A 20,172-nucleotide genomic window follows, 5' to 3' on the forward strand; every position below is an offset into this window, starting at 1 on the left:
ATGTGCTCTTCATCAGCAGCTCAATAATTCCTTGCTTGAAATCCGACAGTTCTCCTCACTTTCTCCACAGAGTAAAACTCACTCCACTCCACAGGAATCGTGCATCTATTTTCCTTTCTTTAGCACGCGTCGACCTAAAGGACGCACCTTCATTCTATCTTTTTCTTCATTTATTGAATCAAATAAATACTCTTCAGCCAACATTACTGGAATAATGGAAAGTATGTAATCCACAGAGAGGAAAAGAGACGAGTATTAGGAAGTCCTGATTTATTGGAGTATGGTGACGAGGCTAAGAGATATTTTAAATAAAAGATTGAAAGAGAAACGGTCTTATTGTGAACTGAAGAGGGAAGTTCAATGAGAGAGGTGGGATAAGAGGAAGTGAATCATTAAATGCTTTAAGGAAACGTAGCTTAACTGACGGTATATTTTAATTTCAAAAGATTCGATTTATCCATATATCGAGAGAAAGTAATGTAAAGGGAAAAAATAGCTTATCATGAAAAAAATAATGTGTCTCACATTAAAGAGCATTTGATTAGATGACACTTATGTGGAGAGCTACGAAAAACCAATCACAGGGTTGCTAAGCGATGAATGTAAGAGAAAAGCGACACATTTTCGGGAAGAAGGAGATGGTCCCAGAGTGCTTTATTCTTGCCGACTTAGAACGCTAAATAAAACACTCCAAGGGACTATAGACAACAAAAAAACCTAATAATCAGCTACTTGATTTCCCGACGGTCAGTTACGCAACCCCAATCAAATACATTTGCATATTCTTGCCACCCATTAGTAGAAAGTGCAGCCGAGTGTGGCTTATTCCCTGGGGCGGGCAAAGGGCATAGTCAAGGCGTGGCACAGTGGTCAGTCTCGACACTTTAAAAAAAAATCCACGAGCATATTTTATTCGCTATCCCCGACGCGTTATATAATAATTTCCACGGGACATTCCGGCTCCTAACGCTCCATAAAGACTCCCGATGGTCAATTACTCTAAGTCGAGTTTTCCAGTCACACAAACCGCTCGCTACCAGGTCTCCGAAACACTAGGTCCAAATAAATTACAATGTGGGCTCAAAAAACAGGGCCAATTATGTGAATATCCTTCTCTGATGGAAAAAAAGCAATTTATGGCTGGAGAGATTTCCCAACTGCTGGACACCTCCCTCTTTTAAAAGAGCGGCGAATGACACGGTCACCATGCTTAGCGATGTTGTCCTGATGTCTGAATTTTGTTAACCCACTTGCCAAACGCCCCTATCACACACATATTCAGAAAAAACTACAGTAAAACTCACTTATAACGAATTTCAGGGGACCGTCTTTCTATTTTGTTATAAATGGGATTTCGGTATATCGAAAATAAAGAATTTTGCCCTATACATAACTGGATTGCCGGCTAATATTCCGTAAATCGTCCTTATTTAAACAAAAAAATTGTAAAAATAAACCAACGTCCCACACTTACCATCAAATGGTTGTAAATAAAAGGATTTCAAGATTAACGGAAAAACTATGTGGTGATGGCCACACGTGAGAAAATCTGATAATAAGGTAAGTAATGGTTAAGTAGCGAAGATGGCTTTTATTTCTTTATAAGCGAGGAAATAAATCCTCAATAAGAACAAAGAATAGTTCGTAATAGTGGGGAATTCGTATCATGCGACCTCGTTTTTTGGCGATAATAAGAAAGCCCAATGGACCGTGAACTCATCTCGTTATAGGCGGAATTTCGATACATGCATGATCGTGTTTTGTTGTATTAACTCGATAAAAGAACGTTCTCCTGCAGGATGGAGGTTATCAGTTCTTTCATATGGGCGTTTATTCCAATCATCATTAGTGGTTGCTAACTCAAGATAGTAATGACATTGACGACAATTGAAATTGTGATTGCTATTCTCATTCTGACCAACTAATGTCAACGGTAGCAAGTCTTTAGCGATGAAAAAAAACAGTATGAACCGTGTAAGGTGGAGGAATTCACTTCAGATTAAAATTAAACCCTTTCAACTTATCTCTACTTCATTTAACAAATTACTGCAACCTATTTCCCTGTTATTAAAACATTTTTTGATAATTCTTTCCAACTAAGAGTTAGGGATGATCAACTTGGGTCCTTTAAGTGTATAATAAAATACCATATTGGTTAATAAATATGTATAAGGGATAGCGAAGAAAATCCCAGGGAGAGAAATAACGCTTGATGTTTGGTATATAGAGGTCTTAAGAGAGGATTCATCTCAATAAAAGAGCTTTTCTTCCTTTGGAAACAATAATACATGCTCGCAAAATGAAATACATTCATAAATCTGAACCGGAAACGAGAAACAGCTAAAATGAGGAAACGCCACCGTGTGGTGATCGGTCTTATTCCTGGGTGGTACTCTCGTTCGGAATCGAAGCAATTTTACGGCAAGTAAGTGCTCCTATCATTGCAACCTTGAAAGTGAGTAAATGAGCACTTGAAGGCGGGTGAATGGGTTCTCTGATTGAGGCTTAATGCAAGATTGATGACTCCCATGTTCAATGGTGCAAGCTAGATTAACGACCCTCCTGTCGCAATAACCTAACCAACCATTCAATGGCGATCAGGTGACGTCACGCGATACCTTTATTATCCTCGAAGTATCAAGGTATTGTTACGGTATACGCTATCACGGAACTTGAAAACCACGCCAAAAGCGATTTCATTTCTCTACGGGACGGATCCACTTTTTTACGTGAGAAGGCGTTCTGACATGCTTGAAAGACAGTGCAGAGGTAGTATAACCTTTTCAGACCTGAAAGTGTATTTTCCGCAGAAAATTTTCGTTTTCCTCATTTTTCTACAGAAATAGAACCGAAAAATATTAATCCACTTAAGAAATTGTTCTGTTCTAACTGATTTTTGCCAAAATAAAATCTTTTAGAAAAAATCATTCAGCAATAATTTACGTATCAATTACGGTACGTAAACATAATGAGGTAATCTCAAGAAAAGTGTTTTTTGCATGAAGAAATAAATTGCATGTATGCATAGTATTGATGTTACATAAGGTCATGTTATTGAAATTAAGTAAAATAGTACCAATAAATGGTACGCACCTCTCTTAACGCCACTCATTGTAGAATAACCCCAAAACTAGAAACTTTCGTAATCAACCACGCTTGGGTTTCAAGAGAGAGATGGGAAACAGTTGAATATGTTCAAGCGAACAACGCGCAGAATACGATACCAGCGGCAATGATCACTTGGAGACATTCTTAGATCAAGAAATGATTTTTAGTAATCAGATGTATCATATATGATGCACTGGGTCTTAATAGGATATAATCGAACTCCAAATAAGTAAGCGAATAGCACTGAGTATTTAATTGCGATAAGAGGGAGCAGGAGAACTTTGCGAATTACCACAGCCATTGTTTTTAAATCAATCTGTCGGCACTCCAGCATATCAATATGGATTTTTAATGCATTTAATGGATCTGTGATGGCAATGTAGTCTTCACATGCCATCTATACAAATCGCTAGCAAACATACCTGTACACGATGTCGCAGAGGGAAAAATATAAGGGATAAGGTATCTCTTTTTCAGTTGCCGGTGGATGTGGCGAAGCTTTCCATTCTCCGCAGAAACATTAATGAGAGGTACTGTCTCCATGAAGTTAATATAAAACGACCGAATTTACTCATCAGAAGCAAACTACCCGTTAAATATTGCAATGTAGGAATAATAAATACCTAATTGGAGCTATAAGGATATAAGGACGGGAATACCAATGTAAAGGGAGACCTTGATAAACAGAAGAGAGTAACTGAGAGAATTGCAGGTTAAAATTGAAAAGAAATGGCTGGAAAAGATTATAGCATGGAACGTGGACGCTGATGAAGGAGCTGAATGCGTTAGAGATCTTGTACGAATTAATAATGACGTAATTTCAGAAGAATGAGAAAAATAAATTTTAAATACTTTCCAGCACAACAAAATGAGCAAAACAAATTATCTGGCGATTCTTTTACCACGATAAAAACATCTTGCGACGCAAATGGACAGATTTTAGTTTTATTGCGTTAAAATATTTACCTCCGCACAGCAATATTGACTTCTTTTTCAAATTTATTGAACTGCAACCTTCCGAAGCAGCACTTCGCCTACTGAAGGAATGCTGAGAAGAGCTGTTCTAGTGAATACAGCGCATTTTTCCAGGTTTTTTTTCAGGCGTAGTACATACCTTAGTTTGGGGGTCGTTTCGTCCATTGCATCAGCAGCTGCCTCGTCCAATGGCGCCTCGGTGGCCGGGGGCAATTTGACGGGTCGCACGTGCTCCATGACGTGCAGGTCGCTGGACGGCTCCCCGATGCTCAGGTTCCTCCGAGCGGGAGGCTCGAGCTCCACCGACTGCGGATGGTGCATCTCCGCGGATGACGCGTCCGTCGTGTTCACCGCGAGCGGACCGATGCCCGTCGGAGGAAACAGTGTGGACACTGAAAGAGGGAAATAGAAACACACATCAGTGAATGCTAGGGGAGAGCTCGTCCTGAGCAAAGCCAAAGGTGCATGGAAATCACAGAGTTAGGGAAGAGAAGGGGAAATCCAGTTCCCTGGGCAATCTATTACTTTTTTGTTTAATTTATTCATTGCCACACCCCCGAGAACAACGCTATTTGGTCTTCACATCGGGGTTTTCATGACATTTCAGCATTTAAATATACACGAAAATCCATGCCCTGGATAGGGGAAACCTATCCAGCCGAAACTCGAACCTGTGATCTACGGCTTAGAAGGCAAGCACTTTAGCCCGCAGCCACCGAGGCCTGCATAGACTTCACATAAAGTCACTCATTTAGGGGTTAAACCCAAGTGTTGGATCGGATAGATGAGGGTAGAGCTCACCCCGGGATTGTATTTAAGAATACACATTTTTTCGGTGTCCTACGTTCAGAAATGTTTCTCGGACAACGCATCAGGTTTTGCTTTCCATACCTGCCGAAGATTCGGAAAACGACTAGATCTCATCTTCAAAGCGTGTTATCTCAGGACAGCAAACATGGAAAAAATAGGTAAGTGAAATATTTTTACAAGTAAAATATTTCTTTCAACATTTATATCTAGATTTAACCTACACCCATACGTTATTATAGGTGCAGAGGTCACCAAGTTTTTTTAAGGGACTGTAATAATCCGCTGAGCTTAAAGCAACCAAATGCCTCCACCAGGTTGCGGATGGTGAGTCGACCTCTATAGATATAGAGGTAAACTGCTCTATTAGCGAGTGTACTCATATAATAGGCATTCGTGGACCAAAATCGACGGCATTACGAAATGGTATGGGTCTGTCCCTGGGTAAATTAGGCCATCTAAATTTTACATTAAACCTGTGAAAATGCCGTGACTTGGCGATGGGAGGCCGCCAACAATAATGCCTCACATCACCCGGGGGAGAGGGCAGCAGCTCTTCTTCATATGAGTGGAGACCGCAGTGGTTAGTACAAGGACACTAATGTCACTGTGGACGCGGTACATTTACTTTAACGGCTGTAGTACTGCCAAGGGGGCGACAGAACTGCGATATATCGTATAGAAAACCTCTTTTGTTTTGATTTTTCCGGAGCCCCAGTGGTCCAACGGCCTACCCAACATAGAGGCGCTGGTGTAGCCTGTTTTTCCGGGCAGTCTGCTGGGCAGTAATAAACTGGGGGCTGCCATATTGAATCTCGTTGTAAACAAAGGTGATATTGAGGCTTATTGATAGTTATTAGTGTTAACTGCAGACTTTTTTATTGCTTACAAGGTCCCTTACGATTTTGGAATGTGCTCGATGAAGTATACGAGTCTCAATGATCTTGGTTATTGCTAAATTGCATGGGTATGAAATGCATTTGGTGACGAAAATGTGAGTAATTCTGTTTCCTTCATTATCCCATTTTGATTTCAACCTGTGATTAGCTAACCTTTTCTCATATTTTCAAAATTTCATGGTATCTTGTATTCCTTATATTTCAATATGTTTTTCATTGTACTTGCAGTTTTTCTAGTGTTCAAACTACTCATTAATCGCTACTGCTATGCTTTGGTTTGTTTAATGCTAATCATTTTGTTGGTTATGTATGTAATTTGTAAGGAAACAGAATTACTCACATTTTCATCACCAAATGCATTTCATACCCATGCAATTTAGCAATAACCAAGATCATTGAGACTAGGAAAATTGGGTCACCCTCTTTGTCTATAACTGTGGAGTGTTTACTTAAGTAATGGAATCTTTCTCCTATTACGCAAAGGCTGCTCATCTCTCATTGCAATGTACTGTTGTCATTGATATTTGTTGCTTGTGCATCTCATGTGCTTGTAGAATTGTTAACTTCCACAGATTTCATCTCTAGTATGTCACATTTAAATTGTTATTGTTGTATTTCTTTTACCAGTCATTGTATCAATAAATACCAATGTCCACTGAAGTGAGTTTCCGAGATCATTATTCTTACCAACCACCAGATCGTCAGTTGACTTTGTTCATTAATCTTGTATTATGGTTACTAGTAAAGTTGCCTGGGAAAGTTCAACGGGAAGATTTTCCTACGTTCATTGCTTTTAAGTTTCTCGCAGTTGCAGTAGCATTATTAAGCCTGAATAGCTCGCCCTATCGTGACGCGTAAAAAAGTTTGAAACACGCGCCGAGATGTGCATTCAAACTTCGCGGCAGCATTGGACCACTGGCATAGATGGCACTGATGTATCAAAACCTATACGCATTATCCTTATGGGTATGTCGCCCCCTTGGTACTGCGATGTGGAAGGTAAGGGGAAACCACCGCATAATTACCCCAGGGAGTCGCAGCTACTTCAATTTTAAAAAAATCAGACATGTTATAACTCCCTTAGGTAATGGGTAATGTTGAGAATATTTTTTTTTAATGTGCGCAGTTGCGTAACTTTTAGTCCTAGCCCTTGCCGCTAGGGAAGCTGTCTTCTGCGCAACTTGTTGGCGCACCTGCCAAGTTACCCCTCCGAGCTTTCGTTCGCTCTCTCTCTCGTTCTGTCCTCCGACTAGAGCACATCCACTCCTGCGACATAGCAGTCCGCTTGGCCTATTTTTCCTCTCGGATTAAATTTGCTGTTAAGGAGCTCACATGCCTTTATCCTATATATTAAAACAGGAAGGTATTTCTCATTCATTCCGTTTATGCTCCGTTAATACTTTACCAACAGTGATAAATTAAGTACAATTTTAAATGTTGATCACTGTCTTCAGGCGAAAAATACAATTTTAATCTCAAATTTCACTATTTACTCATTCACTTGACTTGAAAGTCTCGACATTTCCATGTCGATTACTCGCTAGAGGTATATCGACTCCTCACACTTTTATTATATTCTAAACTTAAAAAAAAGGTTTCAAAACCCCTTTTTTCCATAAGTAAACCAAAGAAACTTAAAATAAGCGGGAAAAATATTAAAAAATGAAATCTAAGAAGTACGAAGAATGTTAAACAATATAGTTACCTCTAACATTGTCTTTAAAGAAGTTTTGTAAATTACGAAACGTAATTCAGAAACAAACGTCATGATTCTTCTTCCAGGACAAAACTCTCTTGCCTGCATTGTATTCATACGTTTTGTATATTTTTGCATGAAAACAAGTGTAAATAAAGTACTTCATGATACACCTTCCGCACTATTTAAAACCCAATTGCACCGTTTCCTTATCATAATCATTCCCTAATAGCGCATAAGTGCGAACTTTCCGCACCGGTTACCTTGTTCTTAAATAATCCTTAACAGGTAATAATCCAAAGTTCAACCGATCATCGCAGATGCGTTCCGCTTCGTTGACTTTTCAGGTGAGACTTCTAATGGGTCAAGCGATCTCGGGTGGCTATGAATCGCCATATCCAGACTCATTCCGTGCCGTCAACGCAGAGGGACATACCCCCAAGCAGACGTGCGCCCGCAACCACCCGGGACAATGACTTACGGCTTCTGGGAAGCACGGCTCCTGGCGTGAAGGAGCGTTTTCCATGCACGCCAATCCGTCGCCGCCTGATCCGCGCCTGATCCGCGCGCCTCACGCCACATTCCGTAATGCAGCGGATCATGCAAGCAGCTAAGAGACACGCTTTCCGCACACCAGCGACAAATGGCGTGCTTGAATGCGAATTGTTTCATTAGCGAGCAAAGGCGGAGATACGGGATTTTTTTCTAATTCGGGTTGACGCCTCCGATATGGCTCGCACGAGGATATGTAAAGAGATTGACTTTCCAACCGTCTGCCGGTGCATTGACATCCGAGGGTTGGGTGTTGCAAGACAATCGCAACGGACTTCCTCAGAGAGCGGTTGCACAGGAGAAAAAGGCTGCTTTCTCGTGACTTCTAGTGGAGTTAACATCAGCGAAATACGGAATTTAATGTACTTAGAGAATACAAGATCAATTCCTGATGCAATCACCCTGATATTAAAGGGCATATACATTAGATCCCTGCCTACATTCATCTGAACGTCAAGTATAAAAATTTTTACCGCACTATTTTCTTCCGATGCGAATTTGTCATATCTCAGATAAAAATGAATATTAATATAATGGATATAAAATAAATATAAATATTGACAGGGCAATGATCCATATTATATTCAGGACGTTTAAAGATGATTGTGCGAGACTCACACAAAGTCGGGAAATCAAGACTAAAAACGACTGCTCGAGTAATCAATGCTCTATCTAATTCCTTCCCAGCGTCCAGACCTATCGAGAAGTATTGGGAAGATCTAGTAACCTGCACTTCTGGAGTGCAACCTCACGGCGTCTAAAGGTAGTAAACATGAACAGGAGTGATTTTATAACTCGTGAGTATTATACATACCTACGCCGTGAACTGCCACAGCAGCTCCACTGGTTGATACTTCCACGGCTCTCACTGATGGCTCCAGCACCACTTTGAACCGTAAAATATAGATAATAGCAATTTTTGGCTCCTGCGGATGTTACCAAGTTTGATGTGACAAAATCCAAGATCACGTGATGGATGGGTCTGATTGTCTGATTACGACGATAACGTATTTTTTCGTCTTTTTAATTTAAATAAAGAATTATACTAATTTATTATATTTCAATTAAAAAATGATGTAACCAATGATGAAAATCAGAGTAAATTGGAATAGGAAATAATCATAATTTTTTCTCTCCTTAATTTATTCTAAGCCACAAATATTTTTTCAAGTTAACTTCGGTAAATGTTATCACATTATGGGAATTTAATACAAAAGAAATAAATATACAAGATCTAGAATTAAAAGTCTAGCTTCCTTCACTGTACCCAACTTATTTTGCCGGCCTTGGTGGCGGCGGGATAACGTCCTCGCCTGCCAAACAAGAGGTCGCGGGTTCGAGTCCCGCATGGGTAGATTTCCCCTGTCCAGGGCATGGTTGTTCGCGTACGTTTAGTTGTTAAATTTATTGAATACCCCGAAATAAATTGACCAATATGAGCTGTATTCAGTGGTTTGAGAATAAATTTTTTTAAATAAATAAATATTTCCAGCCAAATTAATAGGAACGAGGAAGAAGTGAGCGCCATTTTCATGAAATGTAAATAAAATTGACCTTATTTTCGCTGCGGAGCCACCCCGAGAGCCCGAGTGTTTTTTTCACCCTGATTGTCGAAATGACTTCCGATTTCTTATAGCTCACACGCGGAGAATTTCCAACCGCCTCCCACTGCATTTGCATTCGCGAGTCGGTTGTTGCAAAACAATCGCATCGGGCTTCCCAAGAAAGCAGTTGCATGTGGACATTAGGAAAAAGGCTGCCTCTCAGCTGACGACTTCCAGCGAAGCGACAAGGCCGAGAACCGACTCTAGGGCCCGTCTGTTTAAAGATAGTTTTCTCCCATTACGGCGGAGGAAAGTGCAAGTGAAACCCTGAGAGAAAGTCGTATTTTTCGCTCGACTTTTCCAGAAGCGCGGTAATAAATCACAAAGTTCAGTGATCGTCATTGACCAAAATATTCAAAATACCCCTAACCAAAACACTGGGCTGTTGTTACCCATTTTGCGAAATACATTCAAATATATATGCAAATGCCATTTAATGGTGAAGTACAGGATGACATTGAACGAAACTATCTGACTTTAATTTGATATACGTGGGAAAAGAAAGTAAAATTCATAGGAGGCAAATGTTCATGGTTTAATGTTTGCAAGCGTTTATGCGTCCCTCATTACCACGAAATCTCCGTTGAACGAATTCAGGACGACCTTATAGTTTTGGCTTTTTATCAACGTGTCAACCTTGTTTTGAATAAGAATATCCTAGATGCTAGAGTGCAAAAATAACACTGTCAAAATCCATGAGGTCAGCCAGGATAACAAAGACAATGAAAAAGCAAAATACTTATCCAAGTAAATAAATATGCTTTAGAAATACCCTGAAGTCCAAACCAAACAGTATTGGCTTCAATACTATACGACAATACACACTTCAATGCGGACGGAAAATGATATTAAAAAGCTAAGCAAATCCTACTTCCAGTAGCGTCCTTTCTAAATGCTTTTCCAGGAGAATGTTATCGTATAAACTGTCAATGCATCGTAAGCTTTCGATTCAATGATAATTTACGTAACCAAATAAGAATAAAAGTCATCAGCATTGATAAAAATACTTATCAATAACCATTCTCAAATAAATAACAGGTTATGAACCAAGTGAGGTTGCTAAATATATACTAAGCACGATACAAGTTGAATTCATCACCCTCGTCTTTCCCACATTGAATATCCTCTTGGATTAAAATTATAATTAACTTTCAGAAATATTTTCCATTAATAGCAGTAAGAGACCTTCCCATTACGTCAGCACATTATTTAATAGGATAAAAATATATTATTTGAAATACATAAAGTCCTACGAATTAAAAAAACTGACAGTATAAATGGAGAAATGCGCGGTAACAAGTAATGAATAGAGGAGGAATATGCGAACGATGTTTATGACAAATTCCAACGCTGAGATAGTTTATGAATGAAAACTCTCCGAATCCAAGAAGCCTAAAGAGTGGAGATTTTATAATATCACCCATTTCGATCCCCCCACTTTCACTTTTTAGCACATTTCAGGCACATTCGTCTTTGCTTTCCTTTTCCCCCACTCACGAAAAGAAAACGATCGGATCGAAATGGAGGATGGGGGGAAGTGGGGGGAGTTGGACGGGTGAAATGACGTCTTCAATTTTTTTTTCTCGCTCGGCGCATCCGAAGAGTGTTTGTGAAGGGGGGGCGGGGGTGAAAGGAGGGGGGAGAGGGTGAAAGGAGGGGGGAGGGGGTGAAAGGGTGGGTGGAGGGGGTGAAAGGGTGGGTGGAGGGGGTGAAAGGAGGGGTGAAAGGGTGGAGATTGGTTGAGACAACACTGAGATCGGTCGGTGGGTCAGTGGGACGCGGAATAAATGCCTCCGAAGTGAACAGGTGGAGGACGCTTCACATTCGAACTTCGCTCTTTTCGGCAACTTTTCGATACTACCATCCATTCTCATTTCTATTATTTATGCCAGCACCACATGATGATTTAAGAGAAGTTCCCAAAAAACATATTTTTGAAAATAATGATAGCATACGCCAATTAAATAAGGGAATAGAAAATGGTAGAAGATTCAATACCTACTTCAGACTGTGAATATGAATAAAAAAAGAAGTAAAAACACTTCAAAATAACTTAAAAGTAAATGTAACTAATGGAAAAAATAAATGTAACTAATGGAAAAATTAAATGTAACTAATGGAAAAAGTAATTTCACGTAATGGAAAAGGTAAACGTAACTAATGAATACAAAAGTATGGTTCACGTAATTATCTCAAATACCTTAGCAGATCGTAAAAAATACCTCCACTCACCTGGTAATTCAACTAATTTCCTCAAAACTCTTGAGAATCTTCGAAAATTTAAATTTTCTACACATACACCAACACGACTCATACACTGAAAATTATGAAAATTCGTTAAAAAATTATACAATATCAAATTGTAAAAAGACATGAAGAGTTTTTGAGCTTAGAATACACACATTTTGAAAATCAGCTGGTTTCTCCGAATGAAGGAATTAAGTCTGATCATTAAGTCTCGATTGATATCATACGTCTCACGACACTCAAATCTCTCTCCTGAACTGAAAATAGTTGTACCTCGCCAACAGAGAATGACATCATTGAGAATAGAGTGCAGATAAATTTTCAAGTATTTTTAGCAAAGGTAAGAAAATCAATGCCTATAGAATAGCTTTCCCTCAGTCACTTTCCATTCAACTTTTCCAGAAATACGGGATACAACCCATGCCATTCATGCAACGGAAATTGGAATCTCTTCACAATCTTTCAAAGGCTGTAAAAGAAGACCCGTGCCCGACTAACATGAAGACTTTTTTTGAGGAGCTCATTCAGTTCGTGCTCAAAAGTAAAAACTAATGGAAGAAGCGCGTGGTACATCTCTAAGACGGACGACTGTTGGTGATACGTGTCCTCCTTTTGACTTTCGAAAGATATTTCGTAACACAGAATGAAATTGCAATTTCAGCTTTTCCCGTTGTTTGATTTAAAAGAATCAAAAATAATCGGTAGTAATACACAGATTATAGGGGACTATTTCGAGAAAACCTCAAATATCAAAGAGCTTAATTAATTCATTTAAAGTAACATTTTCGATAGAAGGTATTACTTGGGCATTATAAATTGTAAAAGTAGGTGATGGGACACAATCTGTAAAATATATTTAATCCCTCTATGCCAAAAAAAATGTAATTCACATTGATTTGGAAAGATAATAGCATAAAAAATAGATATCGTCACAAACTTTACGTAAATAGCAAATGTCATGGTCACCTGCTATCGATAAAGTGGAGCGGTTACAGAAAAGGTAATATTCAAAATTATAAGTCAGAATATGTTTACTCTTTTCGGTCAATTCCCGATATCTTCATTAACATGATTAGTGAGGATCAGGATGCATCAGGACCAAAGTCTATAGAACAAAAGCATATTAAGTCCCATATCAGGACTAAATATCCTTATAGTCACCCGAAAAATTCAGTGGGCTAACGGAAGCCACCTCGTCTGACACCGAAACGGAAAATCCGCATGACAAATCGCGCGTTACGCAATATTTTCCATCGGTTATCAAGTCAGTCACACATCGGAGGAAAAAGTGAACGAAGATGACGCGTGAAAATAAACCGGTATTTATTTATTCAATCAAAGAGTGCCACTAGACGCACTGTCAACAACCACAGAATCGGGAATTATCTCATTGTTTGGATAAAGCTAAATTTTGAAGTAAATTTTCCCACTGAGTGCATCCCACGCTGCGGTAGGGAATGCAGCTCGTAAATCCAATACACTCTTCATGAAGCTTCGGTACTTGAACCAACGTCTGTGAGTACATCACGGTCATTAGCGGTAATTGACGGTATGAATGGAGGCAGGAGTTGAAACGAGGTTTGATAATGGAAGGATATATGGTTCATTTCTCACGCAAGCAATATGGAAGTCTATCTCCGAGAGGAAATAAATCCAGCCGGAGCTGCCCACGGAACGAACAGTCACTTGGAAGAATATGCGAGATATTTGGAGAACTTTCCGCGTCAGACGAAAAGAAAACCATATACTTGCAAGTATCAAATTGGAGATGCTTCTTCACAATTATGCCGCCAGAGCTGTATTAAAATAGTGATTGCATTGTAGTATTACTGATGTAACTTCAAATTCGCCACATGATTCATTATATTTTTATGAAATATTTGCTCTCAATTATTATCATACCAATGAATTTCACTCTTTAGGAATAAGACAAAAAAAACTCTTGACCGTAATATATGTACATCTTTGCAGGATTTTCCATTGCTTGCCATATAATCATCATAAAGGATGGTTGTATACGTTCTGAGCGATAGGATATGTTTTGAATCGCTAGGTTATTAGGGAGACCTCTTATTTATATACCGTTGAGTGTTCACAATTGATATTCATCTACGTTTACATGTACATACTACCCCGCAAGCCGCCTAAAAAGCGTATAGCACGGGGTGTTAGGACACCAGCCATTTGCACACAAAAAGGAAACGCTCCAACGAAATTACGACCTGCATTTATTAAGGCCCTTTATGGTTCGGGGGAAAAAGGAATTCGCTCATCTTTCCGTTCCGCTAAATATCTCTCTTAATTTATCGCTTCTGCCGGACCTGGAAATATAGTGGGGCTCTAATATTATATTATAAGGATATTGTGACGGTTAGAGAAGAAAGTAATGCAAGTTCGGGAATAATTAATCGGTCATAATCATCGGGGATTAGATTAACTGCATGTATAATAATTTAACACGTAACCTCCATCATTTTCGTCGGTTTTTAATACATTTATAATTAAATCGTACTTAGATATTTGAAATCCTGTACTTTTGATCAGAACAGATCTATTCTCTATACTTCACCAAAAGTGGTTGAAGAGACGGAATTATTAGTTGTATACCCTGCGGGATCAAGAAAGAACGCGGCCTCATATTCCCATATTAATTCGTATCCGGATTTTCACCCAAAAATATTCAAGGACATTAAATTCCCTCGAAAAAAGAAAAAAGTCGACGGATAGGCGGGTTTCTAACATTTAGAAGGTGATGAAGTTTTAGGAGAATGCTTTCCCATTATTCCATACATTAGTCGACGGGTATTTTGGCATCCGGATTATATTTGATTTATTTGAAAAATATACCCTTCAATACCGATGGAATACCGCCGCGAGTGTCAGCTAAGATTAACAAGTAGATTTGCATATTTTTCACCAATAATTCATCCATCTCATCAAGACAAGTAAGTTAGCATCAGAACGTATCATTTTCAATGATCTAATGGACATTAGTCGCATAAAAGCATGGATGGGTTACACTTAGCACAGGATAAGTCCATTAATTAAATAACATAATGTTCCAAATTAAAATAAACTTCTGAAATTGCTAGTTTTTATACTTGAGGGATTTATATCCTTGGGAAAAATACTCATTCCCTCATTCTTGAGTTAAATACAACAAAAATCAAATACGTGATACAAAATAAACGACAAAATATTTAAGATGCCACCAGAGCGTGGGCTAAAATTTTATCAAGAACGATGGAAATGAGAAAAGATAACGCCATTCTTGGGAGCCTACTTCTTGCTACTAAGATATTATGCAATGGAACGCAAACACATTTTTTACGACTACAACAGAGAGAACATATGCGAGAGTCAACGAGGGTTTGAAACACACGGGGCCAAACCACAGCGCAACAAAACATTTTCCCCGGCAAACTAAACACGTGCAACGTCGACAGGTAACTCTTCCGCTGAACACACACCGGTTTCGTCATGGCAAGAGCTGTTTATTCAATTAAATAGCGAGCGAACGACAGCCCGTAATCGGCCCGGCGTCTGTGATCCGTCGGCGGAGAAAGCGAGAGATGTCTGTGGAGCTGGAAGACAAGGCGTTGCACTCGGGGCCAAGATTTCCGGGACCGCTGAGGAGAAAGGGTGGAGAAAGGGGGGGATTGGAAGACGCTCGACTTTTCGCCAGGGACGACCTTGAGGAGCGCACAAGAGTAGCTGCCTCACACGCCCTAAATCCACCAAAGGGAGCAGATGCTTCGCGCAACGAACTCCAGACCAAGGGTCTTAAACACGCTGCCCGCCGAATAAATATTTGCGGCCCTTAGAGATTAAAGAAAATATTGTATAGCGACACAGAATATAAAATGTATATCGACACACTCGTCGAAAACAAAAAATGTCAAAAATCGACACATTCATTGATTGAAATTTTTAACCAATAAATAATATTGCACGTTGAATTTATACGTTTTTATGTATTTCAATGCTGTGGGTCGCAGTAATATGGCCCTCCAGACGACATGAAATCGATTTTTGACCCTTGCATTAAAAAAGGTTGAAGATCACTGCCCTAAACGAAGATTGTACGAGACTTCATCCTGGTCGTTTGTGTTTCTTGGCCTCGCACTGCCCGTTAAAAAATCTATAAGATGCCTAGCATTCAATTATATCGGGGAATGTTTACCGCGCAAAATTCAATAAAACTTTGCATGGTAAAAAAATACATGAAAAAGGAAAAATATTGAAGACATGTATAAATATTTAGGTATTTAGAGATTAGACAAATTATAAAGGAATACAATTGGCCTAGATAGTCATTTTTATAATAGCTGTAATTTACGAGGAGCTAGAAATCATGCCGTACCGTTGCAATGCATAAGATTTTGAAAAAGAATATTCAAAGTGAATTTAAGAATAAGAAGGATTTAAGTAGATTCTACGTAATTACGACAAAAAACGAAATTAAGGTAAAAATTAAAAAATGATTGAAGAATGATATTATTCAAAATAAAAGACAAATTGGGTTGAGTTGAAATACGAATACATTTAAAAATATTATCAACGCATAAAAGCTTTTACTTGAAACTTTATGGTGAATTGATATTGAGTATTTCATTGCTTATTTGTGTGTTTGAAGTGATGGAAAAAGTAAATCTCATAAAATATGTCTTCCTAAAAACCAAAAATGCAGTAGCAAACTAATGCCGTAATTAGATTAAAATTATTTTTGATTCACGAGGAATGCATAAAATCAAATTTTTCAACACCTGCAATCGGACAATGACAAGAAGTATTTGCAATATCACTCACGGAGATTGGAAATAGCAGAGTCAATTGGTTATTTTTTTCTACAAATGAGATGGTGAACAGCCTCACGAGATTCCAAGATAAAAACCAATGGACAAGAGACCTAAAAAATCCAGAGACGAATAATTCCTGAGCTTCACAGATCAAATTAGATTAGTCTCTCGGCACTGACTTAAGGGGCCAGCCGCAAAAGTTAGTCCCACACACTAAAAAACCCATTCTGAAAAATAGCCATCAATTAGTCCAATAATTTATCGGTTAACGAGACAATTCCGATTGCTTTGAGCCTAATCAAATGACGGAATCGGTGTAAAAGTAGATAATTCGGGTGGGAGTGGTGGAAGTGACCCTTTGATTAAGTGTCATCGGGGTGATAAATTGCTCTGAGAGTGGATGACCTGAATCGCGTCATCTCAACATGTGTTTTCGGCGTCCAACGAACGGGAAACTCCAATGAGTGATCACACTATACACGCGTTCCCATTCGTAAAAAATTGTGCTCACTTAGTGGAAACGTCGGTTAGTGACCCATTCATTCGCCGAGCCGGAAGTTGTAGCAACCATTTCAGTCCGTGTGTATGTTGGAAAGCCAACCTCGTCTCTTGTGGATTAGCTCAGGTGACTTAATGATGCTTGGTGTGACACTGCGAAACTTCGTTTGGATAAATTGAGTTGAAGTTCGTGCCTATATTCCATAGACTTAAAAAAATATTCCGTTCAGGTGAGAGCTTGAAATAACTGTTCAAGTTCAAAACTATGTCTAAACTGGCTGATATTAAAATATGTCCCGCGAAGAATATCCCGGCAAGACCGTAAAATAGCTGCAAGAAGAGAAATCCGGGCCCGTAAAAAGTCGGTTATTTCAAGACTTATAAAATGAACTCCTGAGTTATGCACCAGAATATTGTTGAGTGGTCTCATCAAGCACAATACCCTCTAAGAGGTTTACGAAGCAAATGGAATTTTTAATTCTCTACAACTAGGGAAATCTTGAGGAAAACAAGGTTTAGTCTTCAAACTAATATACAATTTTATGCAACAAGTAAGGATTGAAAAATTGAAAATTCTGAGTTGTATATTAATCTGGATCTTGTTCAACAATAACTCAGGTCTTTGTAGAGAACTGTCATTACAATTTAAGGTGGTAAGACTCGTTAAAAGACCAATATATCTCACTATAAATCCGTTGAATAATGAAACTCCATTGTTCCAAAAATTCTTATCCCAACAGATGATGAAAATCCGGACACAGAAAATAACACTTCAAACAATGAAATTCAGTCCCGGGACTCTTATCAGGCAGTCTAAAATTAATTTATAACTCATACATGGATGCTACCCTAACCCAAAATCGTCATAATCAAATTCGCATCGACCAGTGTTAATTGGCAGACGGAAGCAATTATTTGAGAATGGAATGACAGATAAGTTTTCTTAATTCAATTCATAATTATTATCACGAAATAATTATATTTATATTTAATTCCAAGTTATAACAGAGTTTACATGGCACTGTAGATACATGAAGATAAAATAAAGTAATAATTTCACACAATATTGTAGACAAAAATCCTCAAATCTCTGTCCCTGATTCCACACGCATAAAAACAACCTTATATAAACTAACGACATTCCCACAGTGAACAAAACATATTGAAAACCTCATTGGGAAAACCTCATTTTATTGATACGTTTTTCGTAAACCGCTTTCTACATAATCACCTTATGCACTGAGTAAGGTCGAGAGTGATGGATGCAAGAAGTCAACCAGAACGAAGTTTGAGTGAACTATTTCCCTGGCAACGCTTTCATCCTGACGCCACGCAGACACCAACGCCAAGTTTACCCACTATCGTCATTACTGAATTTTTGATGACGAATTTCTACAGATGGATTGTGCACGGAAGCATCCATCGGTGAATGTTATTAGCGATAAGTTTACTTTGATGGAATGCAAGATATTTTTCTCAATGATTCCATTTCCATCAACTGCGAATACAATGAAAATGTAGCGGGGACGGCAAGGGGAATAATCTCTGCCACAAAAAAGGATACATAGGATACCTTAGGAGAAACTCCTACACTTACATCCTTAATAGCAGAAAAATTCATAGTAAAAATATTCCATCGAACCAACGCTATTGACAATGCGAACAAAACAGAAGATGGTCACATGAACTTCGCTTCTTCATCTCAAAATTTTGTGGATATATTTGTCGTTAAAAAAAATAAAAAGAAGATTTCGAGATCAATTATGCCCACTGAGTAAAGGCGAGTGATGGATTGTTGCTGACGAGGATTTCATGCCGACACCACCATATAGGTATTGATGGATGGCGAAAAATCTCGTTTTTATCCCGCGGGGAAGAACCTCCGTAACTTTCACCAACAATTAAATAGCCGCGACCAGCCAGCCCAACCCTTCCACCCGGACCCATCAACTGCCCAAACCGTTCCACACTTAAAAGACCCAAGAATACCACTCCTACCTATAAACTCGCATTAATTTCCTACGCGATGCGTTCAAAACGGAAGCGCGTCGATCAAAAAAAAGCGTCGTAAAAAACAGCGTTTTGTGAACTGGGAAAAAATGCCGTTTTAAAGGAACCACGGGTAATTGATTATTTAATTTGTGATCGTGTCGGGAAAATGCGCGATAATGCGATACCACGTGCTCACGCCTCGATGCCTTATATTGCCAACCGATTATAAACACTGCCCACCGACGAAGTAGGAGAATTAAGACCAAAAAAGGCTCTGAGCTTCTCCACGGAAGGCGTCTGAAGACGGTTAAAATCGGCAGTTGCCGCTCATTATGGATTGCGTTGAAGGAGCTGTCATGTCATAAAGGGCAAGAAAATGTCAAATTTTCGGACGGTGCTGAACGTATGTACGATGTCATGATTCAAGTACATATATACAGAATTGAAATAAAATTGAACGAAAATAGTAAGCTATATGTTTTTGTTTTTGTGATTTGATTTTAAAGCACTATGTTGAAAACACAAGAAATATACGAGGTCCTAAATTATATTCATGTTTGAGGAGGTTGCTAAAGCTGCTAGTAAGAAAAATGAAGTTAGTAGTTCAAAAGAAAGTTGCTTGGTATCAAGGGTGCACGTTATTTGTTAAATAAGCATTCTGAATAGGCGAATAATTAGCTTAGGTACACGAAAAAATAAGTTGCATATATCGTTATTTATTTGATTTTTAAGCTATATTGTGTGTTTAAATTTTCTAGATTTTAAGCCAGTGAAAGGATATAATATTTACATTGACTAGTTCATTGTTTTACCTCAATGGAAGTAATTGATATCTTTTTATAAACCAAGTATGATGAATGATTCGTCATGAGGGGACAAAATCGGACGAGTAGAACACCGATGCGTGGATTGTGGGCATCACGCTAGCGGCGGCAGGAGAGTGGGAGAAAGCTTTTTCGGTCCAAATAGAAGAAGCCCACGACCTCGTGGCGAGT

The 20,172-nt window shown here is 38.8% G+C and overlaps 1 protein-coding gene across 3 annotated transcripts in view; it reads right to left on the minus strand.

Annotated features, from left to right (window-relative positions):
• The window catches only part of LOC124166511 (A disintegrin and metalloproteinase with thrombospondin motifs 9-like), a 758,369-nt gene that overhangs the window by 433,657 nt on the left and 304,540 nt on the right, over window positions 1-20,172 (minus strand). For all 3 annotated transcript variants that reach the window (XM_046544055.1, XM_046544053.1, XM_046544056.1), the window contains exon 2: window positions 4,223-4,475. In XM_046544055.1, coding sequence (XP_046400011.1) covers window positions 4,223-4,475 — 253 coding nt within the window. The remainder of the gene's footprint in view (window positions 1-4,222; window positions 4,476-20,172) is intronic.

The sequence above is a fragment of the Ischnura elegans genome, chromosome 10, assembly GCF_921293095.1.
Source record: "Ischnura elegans chromosome 10, ioIscEleg1.1, whole genome shotgun sequence".
Taxonomy (NCBI): Eukaryota; Metazoa; Arthropoda; class Insecta; order Odonata; family Coenagrionidae; genus Ischnura; species Ischnura elegans.